Genomic DNA, 26,510 nt, shown 5'->3' with positions numbered 1-26,510 from the left:
CACGACTAACTGCACAAGGGGACGCTGCTACAACAGAAGAGGAAAAAAAAGCAGGAGGGAAAGGGACAGAGTGAGAGATAAACAAAGGCATTTCCTCTTTTCTAAGTAGTAAATACAGCAGAGTAATACACGTGTAGCCTTTTAATGGTGGTCTTCTCAAATGGGCTTCAAAACAAAAAAAATTTAATAACCTAGTCAAATGAAAATGGCATACAGATGTCAGCAAACGTGTACTGATAGGCCAGGAATTTTTTTGGAAAAAAAAAAAAACAACCAACAAACAACACTTGGAACAATAGTGTTATCTTTCATATTGCCATTTGTGTAAAGTATTAGAACACAATCTTATAGTAATGTAATAATATAAACCGTAGAATGTGTTTCCTCCAATAATTATTTGAATATTTTCTAAGAATTAAATCCAGTTATATTCTGTTGGTATGGTCACCACATAAAATCATCTGTGAAGACTCAAATTTCAGTTTTCACTTGGAAACATTAGCTACTTTTATTGGAGCACTCACAACATTCCTTGAATACTAATTTAGCTCTTGGTGCTTCTTCTCTCCATTTATTCACTTCGTAACAATGTGATCCCTTTAAACACCTACAGGCAAAGCTCTGTTAACATTGCATGCTACCATACAAAATGTGCAGCCCTCTGAAGAACCGGGTCTTTTAAGGCCTTGTCTACAACAATTAGGAAAAGAAGGCTAACTCCTCTTTGCAGAAAATGCACTGCAAAGGTATGAACAGTTTTCTTAGCCAGTTCGGACACTGAAAAAAACGCCAACCTCTTCCTTTCTATCAATTAAATCTTGGTGCTGTCATTCCTGACACACGATGACAAATATATCGGGATCTAAGTCTCTCTCAGAGGAATACAGGCAATGGTACTATTTCATCTACTAAGTAAAACATCTGCATGATGCACTTTTCTATAGTTTTATTCTTTTACCGTGATAGATTCTCACTAATAGGGAAGTTAATGACATATTAGAAAACTTGTTTGTAGTAGTAACAGTCTTACTTTGGTATCAGAAAAAGAAACTTGGAAATTTTATTGTTTAGAACTTGAACGAATGAGAAGAAAAACAACTTTTTCTTTTTTTTAATTTTCCTACAGGCTTGCCAAAACTGTGATGGAATTCTGGCTTAAAGGACAGCGAATATTTTCAAGGGTCTCTACATATTTTACAGATGCTATCATCTTTTCACCATCTATAGCGGATCCATGAAACAACAATGAGGTACAGACACACCTTTCATGGACAAAAAGCCGTTTTAGCTTTTTAAGTTGAATGAATACCGAGTCTACTTAGAAGCACACAAATTCTGTGCTGTTAGCCAAGAAAGTTAGCTGACAACTGTAATTAAGAAAACACTGCCTAGAGCAGCTACGTCAGCCTTAATTTGCCCTCAGCAAACCTGGGTATTTTGTCACATACATTTCTTACAATAGAAGTGTTTCCATCATCTACCAGTTTTTTTACACTAAGACGTAGAATGGACCTGACATCAATGTTAGGATTAACATTAGGAAAGTGCTGAATTAAACAAGTACCCACTTGCACTCCGTAATACCCATTTACACCTGTACAGCCAAGGAACGGCTTAGATCTGACAAAAGACGTTTAGAGGCAAAGAATGAAAAAAATCACTGAGATCAACCATTATAACAACAATAATCAGATGCCAAAGCAAAAGTAGAGAAGTTACTACTACCTGCAAGAAAGCACAATTTTACGTGTCTGCAAGATTCCTCTATTTTTGTAAAATGGAAATGAAAATTAATATTTGAAACAACCGTTCTCCACAACCTTAACTTCAAATGAGAACAGTATAAAATGACTGTTTTTCCCTAGGAGGACAACAAACTCCTGTCCCCTTTATCAGCAAAGTCACTGAGACGGTTCGACCATCTTTTTAGCTCCATTTCAGATAGACACAGTGATAAAAGTAAAAAATACAGAAATTTGTCCTCGCAGTTTTTTAATTTTAGATGGCAACCATGCTATCTTTGCTGAAGCTTGGCAAGTTCAAAGTCATACTGGGGTAGTAGGAAACCATTTGTTTGTTCCTGAAAAAACATAATAGAATAGCATTAAGTATGTTACAGTTCAACCAAGCTCCAATTCTGCAAAACGATGAGTGAAACAAACCTTTTAAGCTGGATGGGATTTCAGCACAGTTGTAATTGGTGGACAGGATCAGGGCATTTAAGAACCCAAACCCCCTGTGCGCAGCTCATGCCGTGGCCTTTACAGCAGAGCCCACCCTGCAGCCTTGCCTGCCGTGGGAACAGGGATTTGTATTCCTCCCTTTTAGCCGGCTGACACCTTTCACACAAGCTGAACTCTGAGAATCCTGCCCCTGCGCCCTGGTGAGCTGGGTTAGATAAGAATCATGTATGTTGATTTCCTTAGGGAGACCCCTTTAAAATTTTAGTTTAAATTACCCTAAAATAGAAGATCGTTGAAGTTCAATAGCTTGGATTTCATTCCCAGCTCTCTCTCAGATATTTTTTATGATTCTGGACAAGTACCTTATCTGAACAAGGTGTTCTTTGTTTACCCACCTTATTTATGTTCTCAGCTCTTTAAAGCTCTTCTATGCATTTATAAAGTACTTACTGCTAATTAAACCAATGATGTAAAGGGCAAAAATTCAAGCCAGTAATTAGTTCTTTAAGGCCTCCTTTTGAAATATTGGTGACATTGGTGATACTGGAGATAAATCAAGGATAGCAAAATAATTTAAGGCTTTTTGAAAGCATGACAAACCAAGTGGTCAGATTCCTATGAGAGCTCCTGGCAAACTGATATCTGAATAATAAATGAGCGTGCCATTTAAATGAATTAAGAATCCACTTCAGCTAGAAAGCTTTTATTGAACTAGTGCATTGCTCCATTGAAAGATAATTGATAAAAGTCATTTCAATCACACGAATTAGTGAATTGAACCACCTGAATTAAAATCAAAGTATTCCCAGTGGAAAAGGCAATTTGCAATAATTGAAGCTTCTGATAGGCTTTACAAAACAAGCTTTGCATCTGTCCTTCTTTATTTAGAGCAATCGTTCCTCTGAGGAAACGAGAAATATACAGTCCTGGGCCGAGGCCAGGGCTGGCAAATCTCCATTTCAGAAGAGGAGTTGCATCAGAGCCAGTCAATACTGGAAGGTTTCTCTGTGAGAAAGGCAGCCCGGGGTAAAAAGGGTGGGATGCTGATGCAGGGAGAAAACATCAAAGGATGACACAGTCTTTTCGGAAACTGAAACAGACTGAAAAATTAAGATAAGCCAATTTTCAAGACCTGCTAAGGAGACCATGGCACCGAGTCACCAGTGGTGCCACGAGTTCCAAAATAACCAAAGGCATCAGGGTAAAAGCAGATTTTGTGGTGCTCGCTACAGAGGACGTGAGCAGCTCAGTCCTCACTGGGAGTGTAGCAGGAGTCTGGGGGGATGTCAGGGAGAGCAGAGGAACAGCTTTTCCTTCGGTATTATCCAGAGAAAGTGACTTGTTCCCAGGTCTGCTCTCTTTCTAATAACATATCCAAACTGCAGACAGAAAAAGCTGAGAATAGGTTCAAACTTCCAAGCTTACCACAAGCCTTGCACTGCAACGATATATCGCACACAGGAAGTTACTTCTTCCAAAACACCGGAAAAATCTAACCGGGGTGTAACGACAACCCTTGGCCACAAAAGGAGCATGAGGTGCAAGTTAAGACTTCACATGTAACACGTAAGCAGTGAGAAGCCAAGCAGAGAGCGCGATGGCAGGAGAGCATCTCCCCAGCAGGAGAGGCTGCCAGCCCTCTGGGCTGGTTCTCAGCTCAGGACTGCAGGCAGCATCCAGAGGAAAAATGTGTCATGTGAAACGCAAGTCCTCAGACTCCCAAATAAGTACCTCCTGCTTCGTTCCTCCAGCTTCATTTAGAGGTCTAAAAATTAGATGCCTAAATCTGAGTTAGTGATCTCTGTGGTGCTTTGCTGTAACTATGATGGTGTCAGGACATACGTAGAAAAGGGTTTATAATTAACTTTGAAATCTGCTGCTCCTATTTCAGATCTGAAGAAGAGCTCATATGCCCAAAAGCTTGTCTAATTTTTCCAACTTACAGCAGCTGGTCTAATAAAAGACATTATTTCGGTCTACAAACCTCATCCTGACTAATGACCCCAGGCTCCCTTTACAGTCAAGGGAGAGAAAAAGACACAGCAAAAGAACAATTTATTCCAGGCTAAGATAGGTGTCTAGTACAGGCTTTGGACTCACCTGTTTGCTTCCATTAACTTTAAAGAGATGCTACAATCACGCGTTCTGACCTGACATTCAGCTTTTATATATTTAAATTGAGTAGATGCATCCTTCTGCACGCAACCAGGTAACTCACACGATGACTGCTTTTTGTATTTGTTATATCTGTAATCCGTTTTTTTCAACCTCTCATCTATCAGCCCAATGTTAGCAAAGCTAAGGGCATGTATTCTGTTTTATTAAGAACTTAATTAGATACAAGGGCAAAGTGTACTACAGTTCAAGAGGCAGAGTGGCTGCATAATTGGAGCAATAAAGTATTAGAAAGGACAATTAAGATTACCTGGAAGGAGTTGTATCCATAATACATGTTTCTGAGACCTGAAGGGTAGAGAACATTATGCAGTTCAGACTTTTGGGATGGACGGCACCTCCTGAATCTGCACAAAACCATGGACCTACCACAAGGAGTAAGCAGGCAGAGTCTCAACTGAAGAGAACTACTAGTACTAGGCTTGAGATAGCAGTCAGTCTCCTCTAGCAAAGAGAACAGCATAAGCTAGACTAAGACTTCAAGAAGATTCAATTACTGAACTTTGATCCTAACCTGAAATACAGAAGAGACGGTTTCTGTAGCATTGCTATGCTTTATATTGTTATCTCCTGTTGCTAACAAAGACTAGTTTTTTAAATACTATAGTGCCGGAGCACATGCTAGTTTAAGGTACTGACAACAAATGAAGATAAACTATTATGATAGCCTCTTAGCCTCTTAGGTTTAATTTTGTTTCTCTCCTAGACAGTGTTACAAGTCATGATCCCTGGCCTAAGGGCTCTGTAATCTACTTTATGGCTAAAGAAGATAAGTATAACAAAAATTAGAAGAACATATAAAGTAGGATAAGAACAACAACAATGAAATGACACAGTTAAAAATCTAACTGCATGCACAACCTGAGCAAATTGCACCTTAATTGTAAGCAGAGATTAATTTGGATTTGGAATGAAAACGTGTACATGTTAATCATCCCACAATCAAAATGAAGGAAGAAAAGGTCAACACCTAAACAAGCACCAGAAATTGATTCTCACCTCACTGCGTAAGTCATGATTTAAGCTTAAGTGCTCAATATAAAGCCACCATCACCACCGTGGCAACTACCCCTATCATATCTCATTCAGTCACTTCCTTCACAGTTTGTATTCTTCCGTATATCTGAAGATCTTCCCTACCATGACAAACGGCTACTTTTCACATGCATCTTACAAAGTGCAAAAAAATACAATACCGTTAAAGACTAAGTGCAAAAATATTAAAGACCGTTAATTATTACAAATTGGATTCACTTGCTGGCAAATATAACTGAAGTGCCAGGTGAAGAACTCATCCTTCACACGGGAATTTATCACTAACATAAAGCTACCTTACTAACCCTGGAACAAGGAAAAAGAGGGCGTGTGTCTTAGAGGACTATCTTTTTCACCTTCTTGCTTTGATGCAATTTATCCCGAATAGGAACTGCAAATCATATCAAACTGTGTCAAATTATATGAAGTAACTGTATGGTTTATTTATTGCACTTTGATATATAACGAACACTCCAACATGTAGGAATTACAGATAACGAGGCCAGAAACAACCACGTGGGTCACCTACTTTGTCCTATTGCTCCCAACAGACTTCTGCTCATGTATTATCTCGTCAGTTTATGTGCACACAAATACGTGTTTGCACATTTGAAAATAGTATTGATACTAAACTGTAGTTTGGGGTTCAAAAGACAATAGTGACATTAATTCAACTGATTTTTTAATGAAATAGTTTGCTTTTTCTTACACTTACTCAGCCAAGTACAAACTTCAGTTACAGTTGATATTGCTTATTCCTAGGGAAGCATAAAAAAAAATATTATAGTAACTTGATATAATTTAAAAACTAAAACTAGAAACATTTTGTGAAAAAATTGAAGTTATTCATGATATCAGCATGAAAAATGCAGTGCTGTTACCATAATTCTGTTCAGACGTAGGGCATTTACAGCACTTGTGTCCAAGCAGTAAATAGCTGACATATTAGTGCATCAGGCCAATTTAAATTACTGCAGTGGGTAAGTAACCGGGAGCACTGACATTTCACATAAATTGAATGGGTTCTCAAGAGTCCTGTAAATATAAAAAGCTGTTTAGATCCAGTTTATATAATAGTTCACTTCTTTTCCTGTTTCACCCTATCACATATCAAAATTATTTACACTATCATTAATGCTTTCTTTTTTGTTAAAACAGTATTTTTCTTTTGAAGATTAATTTACTTCCACTACAGCAACATGCAGTAAAAGTCCTTAGAAATATTGCAAAAAATGTTCCAAGAGGTGACAGTTGATTGGAAAAGTACAATGGAATTTTGCTAGAAGTACCAGGTTGGGAAACCCGTTCATCATATCCCAGCAACCCCTAGTTAGACCTTTGGAAGAAAAAAATAATAAAAAAAAAGAGATATGGGTCCTTCTGCACTGCTATTGTGAAATCTGGAAATCTCATCATCAGGATGCCCGATTTCTATTGCTGCACTATTCTAATGGTGGTGGTAATCGTTGCAACTGTTTCATTCTCCTAGTGCCTTGTCCTTCCATCAAATGTCTAGAATTTAACTCTTTAGGGCTGCCCTACATCCTACACAGACTAAATACATCCTTTCCAACATCTTATTGTTCTTTCCTTCCCAGTAGTAACAATTCTAGGGAATATGGCACAAATAGCACCTTTTTGGTGATTGTGAAAGATGGTCTCAGGAGCTTCAGAGAAGCTTGTGGGAAGACCCATGAAGTGGTTACAGGAAATTGCCTCATTCACAGAATAGCTCAAGTTGGAAGGCAGCTCTGCAGATCATTGTGGTAATTAGAATGTCCTTATCTTCTCACGGTGACAGCTGGAAAAAGCTCAAAGCAGGGTCAGTCACGACAGGCTGCCCAAGACCATGTCCAGTTGGGTTTTGAATATGCTTGCAGACATTTGTTTCTAGAAGGGCTATGAGTACAAGACATCTCTAATTTAATACAGTCACCTGACCAACTCTGCAATAGGAAAATATCACTTTAGGTGCTTTTGTAACCTATACTAACACCAAATACAAGCAATAGTTGGTAGGTTTCATATAGAGCTTTAGGATTTCCCCCCCTTGCTTATATCAAAGGCAACGACATTCTTATGCAGTTGAAGACTGTATCCTGGCTTCAACTCCCACCGACGACCTATGAAGGAGGAGACAGCATTTTTCCCTTATTTGTCAAGACATGAGAGCACTAAGTACTGGATTTGACAGTGAATTTGGGCATTTTATTGAAAGGAAACATTTCTATGTTGGCCATTTCATGAATGAGAGCTCTGTGCTTAAGCTCAAGGCCTGGGACATTTTGTCTTACTGTCCAGAGCACAGTAAACACCAAAGAAATTCAGAACCTTATTATGCTTATCTTCCAGAACACGAGACCCATTCATGAACATGCAATTTACAGTGACTAGATGTCTGAGGGCATTGCTATTGAGTTTACAGAACAGTTAATTTGTAAATTATAACCAATATAAATTCTGTTTAGGAATGAAAGGATTAAGTGAACACCCACTAGATGGTGTTCAGTTACTGCATGGGGTGACCGGGGCTAGTTACAGCTCTAGCTCCTTTTCACCTCTGCTTTGCAGCAGACTTTTCTTGACGAAACAAGGTATAAGAGGACAAAAATGGATGAAATCACCCTCTTTACTAGAATTTGGAAATGCTTTAGTAAATTAATTACCACCTGTGTTGAATGTGGGTAAGTGGAACTTCTGAAAAATATGACAAACAAAAATAAATGTTTCTAAACAAAAGAAAATACACAAGATCATTTTGGATCCACTCACTAATATTCTGTGGTTTTACTCAAGATATACCATACTTGAGTGCATGGAAGATAACTTCCTGACACAACTGGTAGGGGAGCCTACCAGGGTAAGTGCCTTGCTAGACCTAGTGTTCACAAACAGAGAAGGACTAATGGGAGATGTGGTGGTCGGAGGTCGTCTTGGGTTTAGCGATCATGAAATGGTCAAGTTTTCAATTCATAGCGATGTAAGGAGGGGGGTTAGCAAAACCTCCACCTAGGACTTCCGGAGGGCGGACTTTGGCTTGTTCAGGACACTGGTTGAGAGAGTCCCTTGGGAGACAGTCCTGAAGGGCAAAGGGGTCCAGGAAGTCTGGATGCTCTTCAAGAAGGAAATCTTAAAGGCCCAGGAGCAGGCTGTCCCCAAGTGTCGCAAGTCTAAAGGGCGGGGAAAATGGCCAGTCTGGATGGACAAGGAACTTCTGATGGGACTTAGGAATAAAAGGAGGGTTTACCACCTTTGGAAGAAGGGACAGGCAACTCAGGAGGAGTACAGAAGGAGTACAGAGATCTCGTTAGGTTACACAGAGAGAAAACTAGGAAGGCAAAAGCCCAGCTAGAGCTCAACTTGGCCACTAACATTAAGGACAACAAAAAAAGCTTTTATAAATACATCAACAAAAAGAAAGCCAGGGAGAATCTCCATCCCTTACTGGATGCTGGGGGGAAAGTTGCAACCAAGGACGAGGAGAAGGCTGAGTCACTTAATGCCTTCTTTGCCTCCATCTTCAATAGTCAGACCAGCTATCCCCAAGGTGCTCAGCCTCCTGAGCTAGAAGATAAGGATGGAGAGCAGAACAACCCACCCATAATCCAGGAGGAAGTAGTCAATGATCTGCTTCTGCACCTAGATGCACATAAGTCTATAGGGCTGGATGTGATTCACCCAAGAGTACTCAGGGAGCTGGCGGGAGAGCTCACCAAGCCTCTCTCCATCATTTATCAACAGTCTTGGTCAACAGGGGAGGTACCAGATGACTGGAGGGTGGCTAATGTGCCTCCCATCTACAAGAAGGGTCGGAAGGAGGATCTGGGGAACTACAGGCCTGTCAGCCTGACCTTGGTACCAGGAAAGATCATGGAGAGGATCATCTTGAGCGAGCTCTCACGGCAAGCGCGGGGCAGCCAAGGGATCAGGGCCAGCCAGCATGGGTTTAGGAAGGGGAGGTCCTGCTTAATCAACCTGATCTCTTTCTATGACCATGTGACCCACCTTCCGGATGCGGGGAAGGCTGTGGATGTTGTCTATCTGGACTTTGGTAAGGCCTTTGACACTGTCCCCCATAGCATTCTCCTGGAGAAGGTGGCGAATCATGGCATAGACAAGTGTACTCTTCATTGGGTTAAAAACTGGCTGGATGGCCGTGCCCAGAGAGTTGTGATTAATGGGGTGAAATCCTCTTGGCGGCTGGTCACCAGTGGTGTCCCTCAGGGCTCAGTTTTGGGGTTAGTTTTGTTTAATATCTTTATCGATGATCTGGATGAGGGGATTGAGTGCACCCTCAGTAAGTTTGCAGACGACACCAAACTAGGTGGGGGAGTTGATCTGCTTGAGGGTAGGAAGGCTCTACAGAGGGACCTGGACAGGCTGGATCGATGGGCCAAGGCCAACTGTATGAGGTTTAATAAGGCCAAGTGCCGGGTCCTGCATTTCGGTCCCAACAACCCCAAGCAACGCTACAGGCTTGGGGAAGAGTGGCTGGAAAGCTGCCCAGCAGAAAAGGACCTGGGGGTGCTGGTGGATGGCCAGCTTAACATGAGTCAGCAGTGTGCCCAGGTGGCCAAGAAGGCCAACAGCATTCTGGCTTGTATCAGGAATAGCGTGGCCAGCAGCAGCAGGGAAGTGATCGTGCCTCTGTACTCGGCACTGGTGAGGCCTCACCTCGAGTCCTGTGTCCAGTTCTGGGCCCCCCTGTACAAGAGGGACACTGAAGTGCTGGAGCGTGTCCAGAGGAGAGCTACCAGGCTGGTGAGGGGTCTGGAGACCAGGTCACATGAGGAGAGGCTGAGGGGGCTGGGCATGTTTAGCTTGGAGAAGAGGAGGCTGAGGGGAGACCTCATTGCCCTCTACAACTGCCTGAAAGGAGGTTGGAGAGAGGTGGGTGTTGGCCTCTTCTCCCAAGTGAATAATGACAGGACCAGAGGAAATGGTCTGAAGTTGTGGCAGGGGAGGTTTAGGTTAGATATTAGGAAGAATTACTTTACTGAAAGAGTGGTCATGCACTGGAACAGCCTGCCCAGGGAGGTGGTGGAGTCACCATCCCTAGAGGTATTTAAGAAACATCTAGATGTGGTACTTCAGGGCATGCTCTAGTGGCAGAGATTGTAGGTTGTTTGGTTGGACTCGACGATCTTAAGGGTCCTTTCCAACCATGAAGATTCTGTGACTCTGTGATTTGTATTTTTGCAATTGGTGATATTATCATTCTGCTCTTCATCCTCCCAAACTGCCCTGACACCATCCATTGAAAGACAAGGGTGAATAAACACTCAAAGAAACATCTATTTTGCTATTAGTTTTATTAAAAGGATGAATTGAATTACCAGATGTCTACTCCAATAGAACCTAATGCATCACTTCCTTTTTCAGCAGAATTGTAATAATTGCAACTAACTCCCATTAGTGATTAGTGAACCTGCATAAGGAGAAAAAAAAGAATAAAAGTGCTATTTTAGGGGAAGAAACTTTTGGCACAGGTGCAGTACTGTAGCACTTAACTTCAGATATTTTAGATTCCTGGAGATTACAAGGATAACTAGTGATAAAGGGAATTGCTATTCGGAGCTGAATTAAGCCGATCCTGTCATGTCAGAATTTCCAGAAGGAACCTTTTCCCTTTATAAGGCTCTGAAGTGCAACCTTACATGAAAATTTTAGGAAGGACATTTTAATGCAGATGACCCCAGTGATGACATTACTTTTTCCAATTGCCACCGTGAGAAGACAAAGACATTCTAATGACCATGTTTGGGAATTTTCCTACAGAAGACTCTGTCTGATGCTTTGGGTATTTTACTGATCCCATGCAGTCCTACTTCATTATTTCCATAACTCTCCAGGTTCAGGCATTATTGCAATCTCTAGCTTTTCTTTCTTTCTTCCTTCTTATGCTTAATCAGAATTCCCTTCAGCGGCTGACTTGCTTTCCTTCAGTTGATGGTCCACGTCATTCTCGCTTTTACCTTTAAATTAGCCAGGAGTTTCTACTTCTAAGATTAGCTCATTCTGTTATTAGCACATACAGAAGCTCTGAGCAAACCAGTAACAGCCCCTGCTGAGTCTGACTTGTTTATACGTCATTAACATCTGTCACATAGCAATTAACAGATGTTTGGGAAGTTTTCCTACAGCAGGGGCTCCAAGGGTATGGAAGTGATAACAGAATGCTCCTCTATTTTAAGCTAAGAAAGGTTTATCCTATTTTCTCCACACAAAAAGACTAGTGAGCAATCCAGTTTTGGCTAGTTTCTGAGAGTACCAGAATGAAGAAAATGACATAAACCTATTTGAAACGTTGTCTTTATTCAGAAGATAAGGTGGTAATGGAAAGAGGAGCAGGATCATGAAAAGTCCGAGAACTCCCCTAAAAGATCAGAGAGAACTAAAGTAATGAGAAATCATAGAAAAGCTTAAAAACAGGTGTTAATCATGCTTTATTGAAGTGGCCAAAACAGTTTGGTTAATTTACAAGTTAGAAAAAAATGAATGCTGCCAGTAGTACGTTTAATGATAAATTACTGACATGATGTCCATTGGCCTTCCCTACTAGTAGAAAACAAAGTCTTGTGCACTACCTAGAACACCTCCTCCCCTCTAAGAGGTGAACTTTGGAGACTGAATAAGAGAAGCAAAGATAAGCCATCTCTTGACCCTGTGACTTCAAATGTCTCACATTCCAAAAGAAAAAGTTTGGCAGAAAGAAAAAAAAATCTAGACAAAGAAGATCAATAGTCTCTTTCAAAAAAACAAAGTTATTCTCTTATAGAATTGCCTTACTTCCTGATGAAAAAAACTTTCTCCCCTGAATTCAAATCATCTGAGGAAGCTAACCTCCAAAAGACATTTGCCTTTACCCTGGCTTTAATTTTATATTCAGATTTTCTAAAGAATTCTGATCTTATTAGGCACCAGAGGAAACACTGTATTAGGCCTGTTAAAACAGAAATAGAACAGAAGTATTTGTTCAGTAAAGATAACAGACAAGACAAATCTAAAAGCACACTTTACATCAAAATTCCCATGAATTCAAAAAAATTCATGAAAAAAGAACCTTTTTTCCTGTTTCTGTGCAAAGGTGTACATTACCTGAGGGCATCAAGCCATTAACCTCCTAAAAGGATGTTCTTTAACAGAGATCTCTTTTTGTGTCTTAATCATGATTCTATGATTACACCAAAGCTTTCTTCACCTAAGAACATAGAAAGTAATTTGCTCTACTGCACTACCCTCAGCCTAGCAGACTCATGGAGCTACAAATGAGGACCAAAGCACCAATGGTGCTAGAAACTGTTCTGAATGTAGCAACTGTGACCAAAGCACAGTCTGAATGAGTTTAAATGTCTTCATAGAACCATAGACTGGTTTGGGTTGGAAAGGACCTTAAAGATCATCTAGTTCCAACCCCCCTGCCATGGGCAGGGACACCTCCCACTAGACCAGGCTGCTCAAAGCCCCATCCAGCCTGGCCTTGAACACCTCCAGGGATGGGGCATCCACAGCTTCTCTGGGAAACCTGTTCCCATGTCTCACCACCCTCAAAGTAAAGAATTTCTTCCTAATATCTAATCTAAATCTCCCCTCTTTCAGTCTAAAATCATTATCCCTCATCCTATCACTACACTCCCTGATCAAGGGTCCCTCCCTATCTCTCCTGTAGGACCCCTTTAGGTACTGAAAGGCTGCTATAAGGTCTCCAGAGTCTTCTCTTCCCCAGGCTGAACAACCCCAACTCTCTCAGCCTGTCTTCATAGCAAGGTGCTCCAGCCGTCTGATCATCTTCGTGGCCCTCCTCTGGACTCGCTTCAACAGGTCCATGTCCTTCTTATGTTGGGGGCCCCAGAGGTGGATGCAGTACTCCAGGTGGGATCTCATGAAAGTGGAGCAGAGGGGCAGAATCACCTCCCTCGACCTGCTGTCCACATTTTGCTAGTGAGCATTGCTTGCTACGATTTTTCTCTTTGACTGAAGCTGTAGTTTGATAATTCAGATGTTTTCAGCAACAGCATTAATTTAAAAAGTTCCTGACTTCAATCCTTGTTCCATCCCTTAGGCCATAGTGATTGCTAGCAGATTGTGCTGTGAGCCAGGGAATGAAGCTGGCTTTACAAAAAGAAATCAAATTCAGAAAAGCATGGAATAAAGCTACCTACATGAAGCTGCAGCATGGATGGCCTCACCCAGCCAGAGGAGATAAAAATAAGCTGGGTTTGCTTAACCTAACAAGGCCAGTGCTGAGTGGTAATATAATTATCTATAATGCATCACGGGGTTAAGATTCAAAAGAAAAAAAAACAAACTTAGGTAATGGGAAATGTTGGCATAAGAGCAAGTGGGTTTAAACAGATAGCGCTTAATTTTAGGTTGGATATCAGAAGAGTTTTCAAGCAACAGAGGAGATGCTGTGTCACCGTTTTCCAATATAAGCAGTGGTTACAAATGATTTTAAATTGAGCATGAAAAATTTATAAAAGGTCTCTATTTTAAGTTTGTAAACTGCTAAAATAGGAGCTGACTTTTAGAATATACGTGATAAATTTTGACATACTTAGCCATGAAATGCTAGAACCAAGTGCTAAGCCATTATGTATCACCCTGACAGAGGATACAAATCCTTAAAAACACATTGCAAGATATTATATGTTAACTTAGGCGAGCTGTGGTAAAAACTCAAAGTGTTCTTACAGTGGTGCAACTAAGGAGGTATCCTTTTTCCTCCTTGTAGCAGTACTGGACATAAAGAATAGGGACTGTCCTCCTGAAATGAGCATTTATTTTAGCTGCAGAGGAAAGAGATTGAATTGAACTTTTAATCAAATTTTAAGTAGGCTTTTTACAATTCTCGAAGTGGGTGCAAATGAAAAGCAAAACAATAGATGGCTTTTTTTTAGCATAAGAGTAAAGTTATTTTATGTTGCCCACTGTACTTCTAAATTGACCATACTGGTTTAAAAGCCCCTCTTACTTTTTCAACAGAGACTGCCTTTACCACTATAAACATTACAAAACGCGTCGCTCTTTTCTGCTAAGTAGTTATTCTCTTTTGCCAATTTGAACAAAGCCAGAAAAACAGATGAAATTTTTGAACATTAGGTTTTATACTTTCTCCCAAGAAAGTGACAGCAAAACAGAAGTGAGCTCTCACATTCTCTATCACCAAAAAATCCATGGAGAAGAAATAATTGCTATGTCAGGGTGTGGGTGACTGTTCGGCAGTTGCTGGACACAGTAAACAAATACAGTCCCAATGGAAAAGCAGATGTCCATCCACATGAGACAAAATGACTAATTTTAGCATTCTCTATCCTAAGAATTTGCTCTGTAGGGTTCACAAGTGTTTGGATCCAGCCCACAGTTAAGAACAAACACACCTCACTCTTCTGCAGGAAAAACAAAAGCAAACCCAAAAAACATTTGGAGAGGAACAAAAAAAGACAAAAGTTGTCTGTTTTCTGGAACTGGCAGTTTCTCCGGTGGGAAACGTGACTGATTTAATGCTTGCCAATACCAATACAGCAGCAAGACTCCACTGTCCCAGTAGTTCCAGCAGTATCAGAGGTATTGGTGCAAAGGACATGAATTAAAGGTTTGGAAAGGCAGCTAGCACTTGGGAAAACAAGCTGTATCATACCGAAGACTTCAAATGTCAGTTCTTCTGAAGGACAACTGAAAGAGTCAGGATAAAAGTCAAATGGCAGCTGGCTTGGCCGTGTTTTATATTCAAATTCCATATAAGAAGCCCATTTTAAAATTTTTATTAAGCCAGGTAGGATCACAGCTCTCAGTGAACAAAGTCCCAGGATACTGGCACATTTTCTCTATACTGATAAACTAACTAGAAAAAAACAAAAATGGCCAATTAGGATGCATTTGGACCTAGTAATGATGCTGAACTACCTCTCATCTGGTAAGAACCAAGACAGGATTTGTTAGAAAACGTGGCATCTTTCATTAGCTATGGCTGAAAAATCCTTACGCTTTCAGGTGAACAAGCCTTTTCCAGAGGAAAAGGAAAGATATTTAACTAAAGATGTAGCCAGCAGAATGACCAGGTGGTTGCCAGCATTACAGATGGTGGCGTGAGGACCAGAGCTCTCTGACGGACTGAACAATGTTGGAAGATTAATTTGATTACTAAGAGCTGGCTCTCGGCTGTATTCTCCTCTGCAGTAATGAAGCTGGTAAGCACAAGGCAGGGCACCGCCATGTAAGCAGGTGGCTCTAACAAGAGAAACCTGTGTGTTTTACACATGGAAAAAAATTCTTGGAGCTCAGTATTTGCTTTTGTTTCACAGTAGTTGAGAAAGGGTACTGAGTGCAATCTCTGCTATAACTTCCTGCAGGTGTGGGGCTGGGGAATGAAAAAGGGAGCATTCCCCGGGTAGTTTCTCCCTTAGGAAATTGATGCTGGTGTTTTCCAAACAGGGAGCAGTGGAATTTCTCAAAGGTCTCCCCAGAGACCCCAGCCGTTTGGCAAGTAAGGACAACTCCTCTCATCTACCAAACAGGCTGCACACCTTGCCTGCTATTATTGCCTAGAAGGAAAGTGATTGATACTCAATGGTTCCACCTTAGATATTTAAAAAAAACTCACAATGTAACATTTCTTATGAGAACATGCAGGTGAAAAAGAAAATCAGTTTATATCGAGAATATGCAAAAAAGGATAAATCCTATGGCTAATATAACAAAGAATTCAGTGTTGGCCTAAGGAAAAGCACAGAATCATCAGCACCGAAAGAGTTACAAACAACTGCAAATGTGAGGCTAGATTTTGGCAGGAGCCTGACCTGCTCTCCTGGCACCTGCTATTGTCCACTGAGGGTCCGCCAGATCCCCATCAGTTCTAAATATCTGAATGCAACCCAAGGAATTTTAAAAACAGATTGTACTTTTTAGGTACAAACCAATACCTGTCTGTGTTAAGGACATACGTTGCAAGAAATTAAAATACATTTAAGAGTGATAAAAATTCACTGAGTCTGATTTTCACGCTACATCTGTTAAGACTTAATTGTCAGTTAAGCAGGATGTTTCAGAACTGATTAAGTTCCACTGAATTTATTAAAAAAATAATACTGAAGCAATCTGACAAAAAGCATTCAGAACCCGTGGCAGAAAAAATCCCAGAGATATTTTCTGTGGTATGCCGACAGTATGTTCTAAATGTAGTTGAAATAGTGTGTGGTGTTCTACAAAAATAAAAAAACACTTTACAAATAGGAAAAATATTCAGAGACTGATTGTACAAGTTCTTGAAATTTGCTCATATGTATAAAAAAAAAAGTGACTTCTTTGTTAAGTATTTAAATATCATGTTAGCATGTCACAAAACTAGAATACTTGAATAAAGCAGAAAGTGTTGCGAGACTTCTGAAATTCTAAGGCAGCTGATGTTTATACAACAAGCAGACTCCTGTTATTAATAACCAGATCTTTCCATTACTTGTACTACAAGTATTCTGTATGCGCACAATACATTTTCATTCGTTTCAAGGAATCTGTTTTCCATTCAGACGCCATTAAATAACCAATAACTTTCACACTTTAAATAACTAAATCCTTCAAGATGTGTGTTGAGACCACTTGCCTCTTGCTTGCAACTCTGATGAAGCCTGACCAGTTTTATTATTGGTACTATTTTTGTGTTGAGTTTTAAAAAATTGCTTTCATTCATTGAGAAGTTGCAATGTATCTTCTCATTAGCAATTGTTCTTCAGAAAGCTAAATAGTCAGTAATGTATTTTCAAAACATAACATCTTGCCAAAGCTTTTACTTAATCAGTACGTACTGCAGTCAGTCGAGATAAGAACTCTGATCTGCACCATTCTGCAGCTAGTCAGCAATGGCACAAAGGGAAAAATAAGAATTAATCTCAGCAAAGCCACGAGTTTATTGTAACCTCACTGCCGTCTCATGAAGACATAACCACAAAAGTATAAACGTAATTAATGCAGTGTCAGTATAATTTTAAGGATCAAAAATATATTTTCCTATTTGACCTTACAGGGAATGTACCCCAGGTACCTTCAGCACTGTCTCGTAACATGGTTCAAGGCATGGAAATGGAATAGGAGCAAAAAAAGGGCACCTTCTCCCTACGCTAAAACCTGCTGCTTCCTTCGTGATTTTGCTCCACGGTTCCCTCTCCTCTGAACTCCAGTGCTCAGTCCTTCCTCCTGCTCCCCACTGGACCGTGCGCTCTGCCTCGCGGCTGCAGCTGCAGGAGCTACAGCGCTGGAAGCCAGCTCTCGCCTAACACCTCTGCTCTGATCCCCGCACCCCTTCCATCTATTTTTCGGACTCTAAACCTAACAAATTTTTCTGCAAAACGAGAATAAAAAAATAAGTCAGTGCAGTGGACAGTGGTTAATATACCCAAAAACCAGCGTGGCACACAGACCAGATTTGATTGCTGCAGGGTGGAAGACCCCCATTTCCCCGCAAGAATCCCATTTCCAATTCTGTTACATAGTACCTTGTGATACCGTCAGTATGAAAATGCATTAGTCTTTATTTTGATTTCACAACAAAGCTTATGTCCAAACAAAAATACACATTATAAAGATTACAGGATTTTCTGAAGTATTCTACTGTTTCTAGATAAAGAACTATTTCAAATTAATTTTTAGATAAACCAGTCCCATGAAGATCATCGGTGTTGCATCAGACAGACTATTTAACTAAGGTATCAGTGTTAATATGCTATTGCTGAGGGGGAAAGAAGGAAAAAAAAATATCTAATTTAGCTTATCTATTTACCAACAATTGTCTGAGGTACAACATTTTATCCAAAACAACCTAATATTTTATCCAGAACATCAATTTCAATGTTGTATTTAGACAGTTAGGGCAAAGTAAACACCCAAATGTATACAATATGTTACTTTAAAGACCTTCTCAGGGTTGTGGTAGGATTTCCTAATGCTGTTTGGGTGATGAAGGATAGCTGAAGATGAAAAATTCACAGTATGGGCTGTTACAGAAGCAGACATTTTCAGCAATCTGCTTATCTTTGCTTATGTGAGCAGATCCCTCAACAGGAACATTACTTTCCTTCACTTATAACCCCACTTTAAGAAATGAGTAAACAAGATGACTAAGAAGTTTTGGCTAGAAATGTCTGATTTTGTTTCATATTTCTAAAACTCAGAAGAGATTGATATAGTGACCTTAAACCATCATGCTGCTGCTTCGCCTTTGCTTCACTTTACCTTCCATCTAGCACTGGGCAAGGGGTCATCTCTGTCCTGCATATCCCAGCTCGCAGAATTCTCTACTGGGTTTGGAGGGTTTGAGCGACAACATATCAGTGCTAAAAAAGGCAAAAACTCAAGATACAGAAACAAAAAGACTGACTCAGCTCGTTCCAAAATGCCCATCTACTGGCTGCTCCCTCTTGGCTCTCCAAACCCACCGACTGCACCAGCGCTGGTCTCTGCTAAGGACAATGGAGAACTCATTTTTCCATCCATTGCAGCCTTGCACTGTATCCTTTCCTCAGATTCATTCACATTCATGACCGTGTTGATGCTGGGGCAACACGAAGTCACACACCTTACCAAACCTGCAAATATACCGTAACCTTGTACCAACCATGTTTTCACAGAAAATTTAATGAAGTCAAACAATTTCTCCCAGCAAACTTAAAATGCGCTAATACTCACTGACGTGTAGGACTCTACCGTGGAAATACCGCCTCAGGCACCCTGATGCTATAGAACACAAGAAAATCTGGTTTACCACAGATAGAGGAGTGGTTTGGGACATGAAAATGCTACAAAACCTTAAATCTGGATTGAGCGTATATGGAAGGATCAAGATGTTTATTTACCAGGTATCGACTGTTATCAGACAAGCTAACCTGAACGTTTGTCTTCTACTTGAAAGAGGAAGGTATTTCTGGAATAGCATAACCTTCTCCAGAAAAATAAACATAAACACAGTCCAGATTTAATGTAATGCAAAATCTTAATTTTCTGAAGGATTCTTGTATTTGTAGTCCTTTTCAAAATTTAATACAGATTTTCTTATATGTTCTACAACAACAGCACACCAGTCATGAATTTCCATGGAGAAGCTCTAACACAATATTGTCTGTATAATCTGGAATATGAGCCTAAGTATGCACAACTGTTTAAAACAAAAGTTTTACATGAAGCTGGAAGGGTCTTTAAAAAATACTCCTGCATTGCAATGAAAATTCAGTGTAAGTCAGCCAGCTGAGCTTTGTCCTTCTTATACCTGTTATCTTAAAAATGCTAGAATTTCTGATGCAACACAGCAAGTTCGTGTTATTCTTACTAGATATTACTAGGCATTGAGAAGTTTTTACATCACGATGAGAAGAGTAATAGAAAACACTTTTTCACTAGACTATCATTGCATCAGGTATGATAGTTTAGATGAACAACCCACAGATTACCCAGAAGAACTTGCCTGGTTTTGCAGTGACTTGCCACACATCCCTGTGGTAGCATTGTTTCAACACGAGATTACATGGCATATAGCCACGAAACCAAAAATCCCAATGGTGCATTTGGTATGCACTACGTTAACTGGTACAAAACACGTTAACTGGTACAAAACACTGACACAAATGCTGTGCCACAGCCACACTACCACATCTCATTTACTGTTTGTTACTGTTTATAAAGGCTGCTTCCTTCCATAAAATAACTAACAGTAATAGAATTAGGCAAATATTTACAAAGGTAATCCAGTGTGAAACACTGCATCTAAAAGCAAGCAAATTTTCTTTGGACGGCACCTTTCTTCCTTTAGAGAGCTCTTTGCTTTGTCAATATACAGAACAAAATAAAGTCTGTCAGGAAACTCTGCATTTGTTATCAGCTCATTCTCCTTAGATGCCAGGACTGTAAATATTTTTCTTCATTATCACCCTGTCAGTAAATAACTTTGCAGGTGTGATTTAATCAACAGGTATGCCAAGATTTCACAATTTTTGGCCTACCTTAAAGAAAATGAGTAATAGAGAAACCCATGCACCAGGAAACAAATGAGCAGAACTAGTGAACCAAGGTCTATGAAGCAGGGTTCAAGATCACTTGGGCTGGATGACAGTTGATATATTTGCACTACAGTTCATCTGTTTTCTTATCTGGGAAATGTGTTCTATAATAAATTATAATTTATTGCATGTTTTGCAACCTTGTCAAAGGGCACACCTAAGATTTTTGCTTTGGTAATAAATTCCACCCAACTGTGTACAGGAATTCACTTGACAATCTGGACATAGCTAAAATATTTCGGTATTTTCTAACGTCAGTGCTTTTGATCTACTACCAACAACTCATTTGGTTTACACACCACCACATTTACTTTCTTCTAAATTTAATTATGCTTAAAAAATAACAGGAGATTTCAAAGTAATTCTCCAATGACAATCACCAGTGAGCGAAACCCCCCAAGGCTGCTGGACAAGGACCCCTATTCTCAACCCATTACTGCTTCTCATCCCCTCTTTTCACTTGCCTTTTTCTCCTTTGGGAGTGTTTATCTCTGAATAGGAACAAAGCAACCGAATATTGTGATCAACCTCAGCAATATTTCTTGGCGTACACAGCTAAATTGCTCGTGAGGCTGGACATACGTTTCTGCCTATTATCTGTAAAAAAGACAGCAGAAACAAAACTTCAGAACAGCCCCAAGCCTTCCGTATTATTATATGCAGCAACCAATTGGCAAACTCCAAGCAAATATTTATGAAGATGAATGGTTACTGCCAGGGTGTCTCAAATTTTTCTGAGAGTTTTTTTTTTTTTTTTAACTAGTGACTAATCAAAAATAGGTAGAAAATAACCATATCATTACAGCTTTAAGGTCAGCACTGTAAGACTCACCATTTGTATACAGTATCACATGTTAAAATTGCATCTCAATATGCCAGTAAGTGAAGGGCTGTCTAGGATTAGTGGTGGCATGCCTGTTTTCCTTTCTAAAACCACTGTTCAGGGTGAAAGTGAATTAATTTTATGATATAAGCAGAAAGTTTCCAAAAATAATTGCTGCTTTGCTATCTTGATCTACTCTGAGTATACCTGCGCAGACACTTGAGTTAGGTCTGTTTATTTTCCTTGTACGAAACTCTTCTAAATACAATAACAAACCACTGCCTTGAAAATACTTAAAACAGTATTTCTCTGCTAACAAATGCCACATCTGTTTGCAGTTCCAAGAAAACCTAAAATCCCAAGCACTATGACTTGAAGAGAATTGCTTACTGTTGTGTTTATGCTATTGGCCAAAGAACCCACACCAATGATGGTTAAAAAAATGTTTAGAAGCATTAGATTCAAGTATTAACATTTTTCTAGGAATTGTCTATGATGCTATTGTTGTACGCCTGACCTCAATCTGAAATGCTAAATATGCATTCGTGCAAAGATTTTTTTTGTTCATGAGTTTTTTCTTGTAATTATTTTTTCTTTGCTATTTAACGCTGGTTTCTTACTCATATTAGCAAATAACTGAAATTAACTTGGCTGCATTACAAATAAATCTTACCCGCATACCACTTCATTAAAAATCTGCATGTGTACTATTATAGTTGAAGTAACCAATTAATATGTATGAAGTGCTAAGACTGAAAAACACTTATTTCTCTAACCTTGCTTTCACAGACAACTGTCTGAAACCCACACCTTCAAAACCGAAAACTTCAGTATGCACTGTCTTTCCATGTTTCAGGCTGGAAACCTCAAAAGAAAATCCCTTCCAGGTTTTTAGCGTCATGACCTAAGTTTTGAAGGGGAAAGAACTCTTTCCGTTAGCCATATATCTATAAAAAAAGTTATTTTGAGAGAAGTCTCCATGACTCTCAGGGTCATAAAGTCCTTCTGAGGATTTATATTCAGCTTTGTATAATATTAGAAGTTGTGTGTCAGCAGCGAAGCCGTGTATCCTTATCACCTATAGATTTTTGGCAGACACAAGAAATCTTCTTTTATTACAGATTCTCGTGACCTGTTCTTTGACCACTTGCAGGTCAGTGAACTCAGTTCTGCCCCAGGCTTCCCACAGGCTCGAATCACAGTGTGTTCAGGTCTCCTTCTTCCTTGCTGTCTCTCAAGCCCTGCCACATTACTTTGAACCCCTTTTGTATTTCCTGCTCAATACCCCCAAGTCACTCAGCTGTTTGCTGCTAGCTGGGCAGAGCATCGCAGGCATTGAATGGCTTTTGCTAGACAACATGCTCCCCTCGTCAGTATGTGCAGGCTGCGGCCAACAATAATTAAAGTTGGGATTTCCTCCTCTTTCCTTCAGCAGATGTACTACTATAGTGTTTGTCCTCCGAGTGACAATCCTCTCTGTAATTTGGAGAACTTCACCTTTCCAAAGCAAAAAATTCTTGGGAAAGCTGTAAAAGCCAAATTTTTGGAGAAAAAAACATATATCATTTTAAAAATTTAATGTAACGTGGAAATTACGGATGATACAAAGACAGATAAAAGAAGCTTTAGGAATGAGGCAGAGTTAATGTGGCCAGAAAACCACGAGGAAAGGAGGACAACGACCTCTGCACTTTTTATTTGCGTCCTGGTCCTATCTTCTCCTCAGAAAGTGTGCTTTTAGAAGTACTTTTTAGAAAACATTCATACAATTTTTATTTGTTGTTAACTAGATTTTACATAAACCCGAAGAGATTTGAAACCAGAAACCTCGAACTGAGCTCAATGCTTCATTACACTCATTCAAGTCACTCCCATCCCTGGCTCTTCTAAGAAAAAAGGTCACAGAGTACTTACTGGTGGAGTCGATGGACAGATAACAGGGCCAGGAATGGTATGAACACTATTATATTACAGTCCTAGTATTTTCTGTGGCATGTAAGTAATTAAGGAACTACATACTCATCAGACATGCAAATTATGCAGAGACGTAATGTCATCATCACGTCACCAAATTTCTAAATCATCAGCCTCACTTCACTGGCGTAAAGGGTGGTGGTGGCTCTGAGAATCCATATGCACAACATTTATACATCGGCTTCTGCTGATATATGTCAGATAAAGGATCTTATCCCAGTGATTTGCAAATTACATCTTTAAGGGGACCTGCAAGTTTCTTTTCCTTCACGAATACAATGATGAGAAAACGACTTACGTTCAACTTGATCAAACATTACTGAGAACAAGAAATCTCTTGGTGTCATGTAATATTCTCCTTCATATTCCAATGATGCAAAATGCATGAAGCGATGCTTCCGAAGAAAGAGTCTTTCGTCCCTTTCCTCATTAATGACATCTTCCTTCTGAAACAGAAAAAAAAATCCATGCAGAAAGATGGTTGCATTTGTAGACCAACTCTGTCATTAGAAAGAATCCTATACCCGATCTTGATTAACCTCAATGTTTTGTGGGTAGCCAGAGCAAGAGACTAGCAGGAATTAAAGCTTCTATGGCATGGTCTTAATGAATGACATGCTCATGTGACATCCACAGTATTTTTTGGCTTCACTGAGAGCATGTCTTAACAACACAACTGAGCCAAATTAATGGCTTGCTGTCACCAAAGGTTGCCCTTGCTTCCCACTCCCTTGCTTTTGGCCATATGGTGGTCCTGCATCTCCTCATGTGCCAGCTCTGCTACTTGTCAGTCTCTTGCTGAGCCAAACTCAGCTCGCCAACTCAACAAAAAAACTAAACTGACCAAACAGCAAATAGTATTTTGCCAGCTTAGTGACTGGCTCAGCAAAGGTTGAAATGTGCTCTGCATCCATGCAAATGATCTTCTCCTGAAGTTAATTATCAAGTTCTGGAGCAATTCCTAAGGTGGGTGTATAATGACATTCTAACTAAAACTATTCCACACTTAAACTATTAAGTATGGGCCTGTCTTTCAGAGAAGTCAGAAACACGGAAAAGCAATGAAAACACCAACAAAAGAGTCAGAGATTGTATCATCAGCTCCAAAGATTCAACTAGTCAAGAAATCAAAAAACTTCCAACCCCCCCTTAAAATTTGAAAGACGCATGATCAAAATCATACAAGTTGACAGCACTCTGACGAGCAGTAGCAGCATTTACTGGTAGCAAGGGAGGACACAGACACTGAAAGGGAGACGTTTACACTTTAGGATTTAAGAGACAGTAAGTGGCAACAGGAAAATGAGACACTGTAAAATTCAGAACACGCTGTATGTATTTGAACATTAATCATGGAACAATTTTTACCACCAGCAGCATCACTCAAATTTTAGGACTGTTCAAAGATGTGAGAAAGTGAAGGAAAAGTAAGAAAATCAAAGGCTAAGTACCAAGATCCCAACTTGAACATACTTGAAGCAAGTCAGTAAACAGCAAGATGGATCTGCAGCGAGGTGGGTGCCTGTGGCATCACTCGGCGTGTGATGCAGGTGAGCAGGTACAGCCTGGGGCATGGCCTACCGAGGTGCTGTATCACGTCTTCCAGCAAATGATCACTATTCATTTACACAGTTTTTAGTTCCTGGGTCATTCCTATGGACTGCTTGGCATTTGAGCAGTCCAGTATAGTGTTGGTCCACGCCACGTTTTGCAAACTGGGTTACTCCTGAGACAGGGCAGCGTAAGCGGCTCCTGGTGACACTCAGACCAGCTGTAGGTGCAGTGAGGGTCTCACCAGCTGATGCTAAAACACAGGGTCTGCCATGCTGAGTGGGTTGATGGGGCGAACGGTGGGGCACAGACAGGGAGACAGGATGCTGATGGAGGAAGGGGGGGACCATTGGGAACACCTCACTTGGTTTTGTTGAAGTCAGCACTGGTTACAGCAAAATGCAAGGTAACAGGCACCTGGTTGCATGAGGTTATTACAAAAATTGGGAATGTACAGAGATATTTGCAAATAGCACAGCAGGCAATGAGGCACCTATGCGTTTGTGTGCACACATCCAGGGAGTGGACAAGCAAGAAGGGAATGGGACTCCCTGAACCACTTAAAAGCTGCGATCAGATTTCTGACACTTTAGTTTTAACTTGCTGTTCTTCCAGGATGGGGACTGCTAATTCAGTCTCTTCTGCTCTGTATTCAGTCTCTTCTGCTGTGTTGCAGAATCAAGCATTAGCAGTTACATTTCTTCCACCCAGCTGACAACATGCCAGGACTTAGGTACGAAGTGGCAAAGACAGGAGGGGAGCTAGCTGATACGATGGACATACAAGCTGTTTTGGGATGATAGCTTCTAGCTCTCAGACAGGGCCCTGAAGTTAAAATAAAAAAAACATTAGGCTTAGTGTCAGGCTTACGAGGTAGAGGAATGAGATGGAGGACTGATATTGATACAGGCCGCTCCAAATAATGGGACCCAGCGTGGTCTGAGAGTAACGACCAACCCCTTCAAGGTGAAGTACTCTGGGAACAGGAGGGTGGACCTCCAGCTGTGGGCAATAACCAGCCCATCGAAGAAAGCATGAAGAAACAGTTCAGCGGGCAATGAGACACCAGAGAAGAGGATGGAGCATTTGAATTTGCGCCATTAGGTTTCCTTTTTCTCTGCCTGCCACGGTCTCTAACTGGATATGGGGATACGGGGACCAAATGTTCGTAGAATTTGGGGATCTCAACAAAAGGGGTACAACCGTCAAACCTACAGCCAGAGCCTGGATACAATTATTACCGCCATTTATTATATTATACTTAGTTATAGTTCTAAATAGAAGGCTGCAACTTGCCGTTTAATTCCATGCCTTGCACCTTTGTGTTGGTATTAAGCACTCATTAAAACACAGCACTGAACAATACAAGCACCTTGTTATAGTCAATTTTAATTTACCCTTGTAACGTGTTTGCTTCCTTCGAACCTCAGGTGCGGGCGGCGGGGAGAGAACCAACAAGAAGAAAAAAACCCAAAATACTCACAATTTACAATCAAAACAGTCATATTCTGATATGCAAAGAGAATGAGGGTACTACTAAGTATCTGAAGCCAAGGTTTGCTTTGGTTTAGATACAACCATTTGGTATCAAAATCACTGCTCTAACCTTCTTACCTAGCATGGAGCTTCATCGTGGCCTACAACACAAGCTGCACTGCTGCTGTTCTATGATTCAGATCTGTATGTTCTGGAAAACACTGTTTAAAACTAAATCTAATGTAATGAGAA

At 40.3% G+C, this 26,510-nt stretch overlaps 1 protein-coding gene across 1 annotated transcript in view; it reads right to left on the bottom strand.

Moving 5' to 3' along the window:
* Nucleotides 1–26,510, bottom strand: part of MICU2 (mitochondrial calcium uptake 2) — a 153,304-nt gene that overhangs the window by 45,651 nt on the left and 81,143 nt on the right. Inside the window, exon 2 of the mRNA XM_074569344.1 lies at nt 23,530–23,677. Coding sequence (XP_074425445.1) covers nt 23,530–23,677 — 148 coding nt within the window. The remainder of the gene's footprint in view (nt 1–23,529; nt 23,678–26,510) is intronic.

The sequence above is a fragment of the Larus michahellis genome, chromosome 1, assembly GCF_964199755.1.
Source record: "Larus michahellis chromosome 1, bLarMic1.1, whole genome shotgun sequence".
In the NCBI taxonomy this organism is placed as follows: Eukaryota; Metazoa; Chordata; class Aves; order Charadriiformes; family Laridae; genus Larus; species Larus michahellis.
Note: the sequence above shows the minus strand (reverse complement) of the source record. Positions and strands in the feature narration are given on the sequence as shown.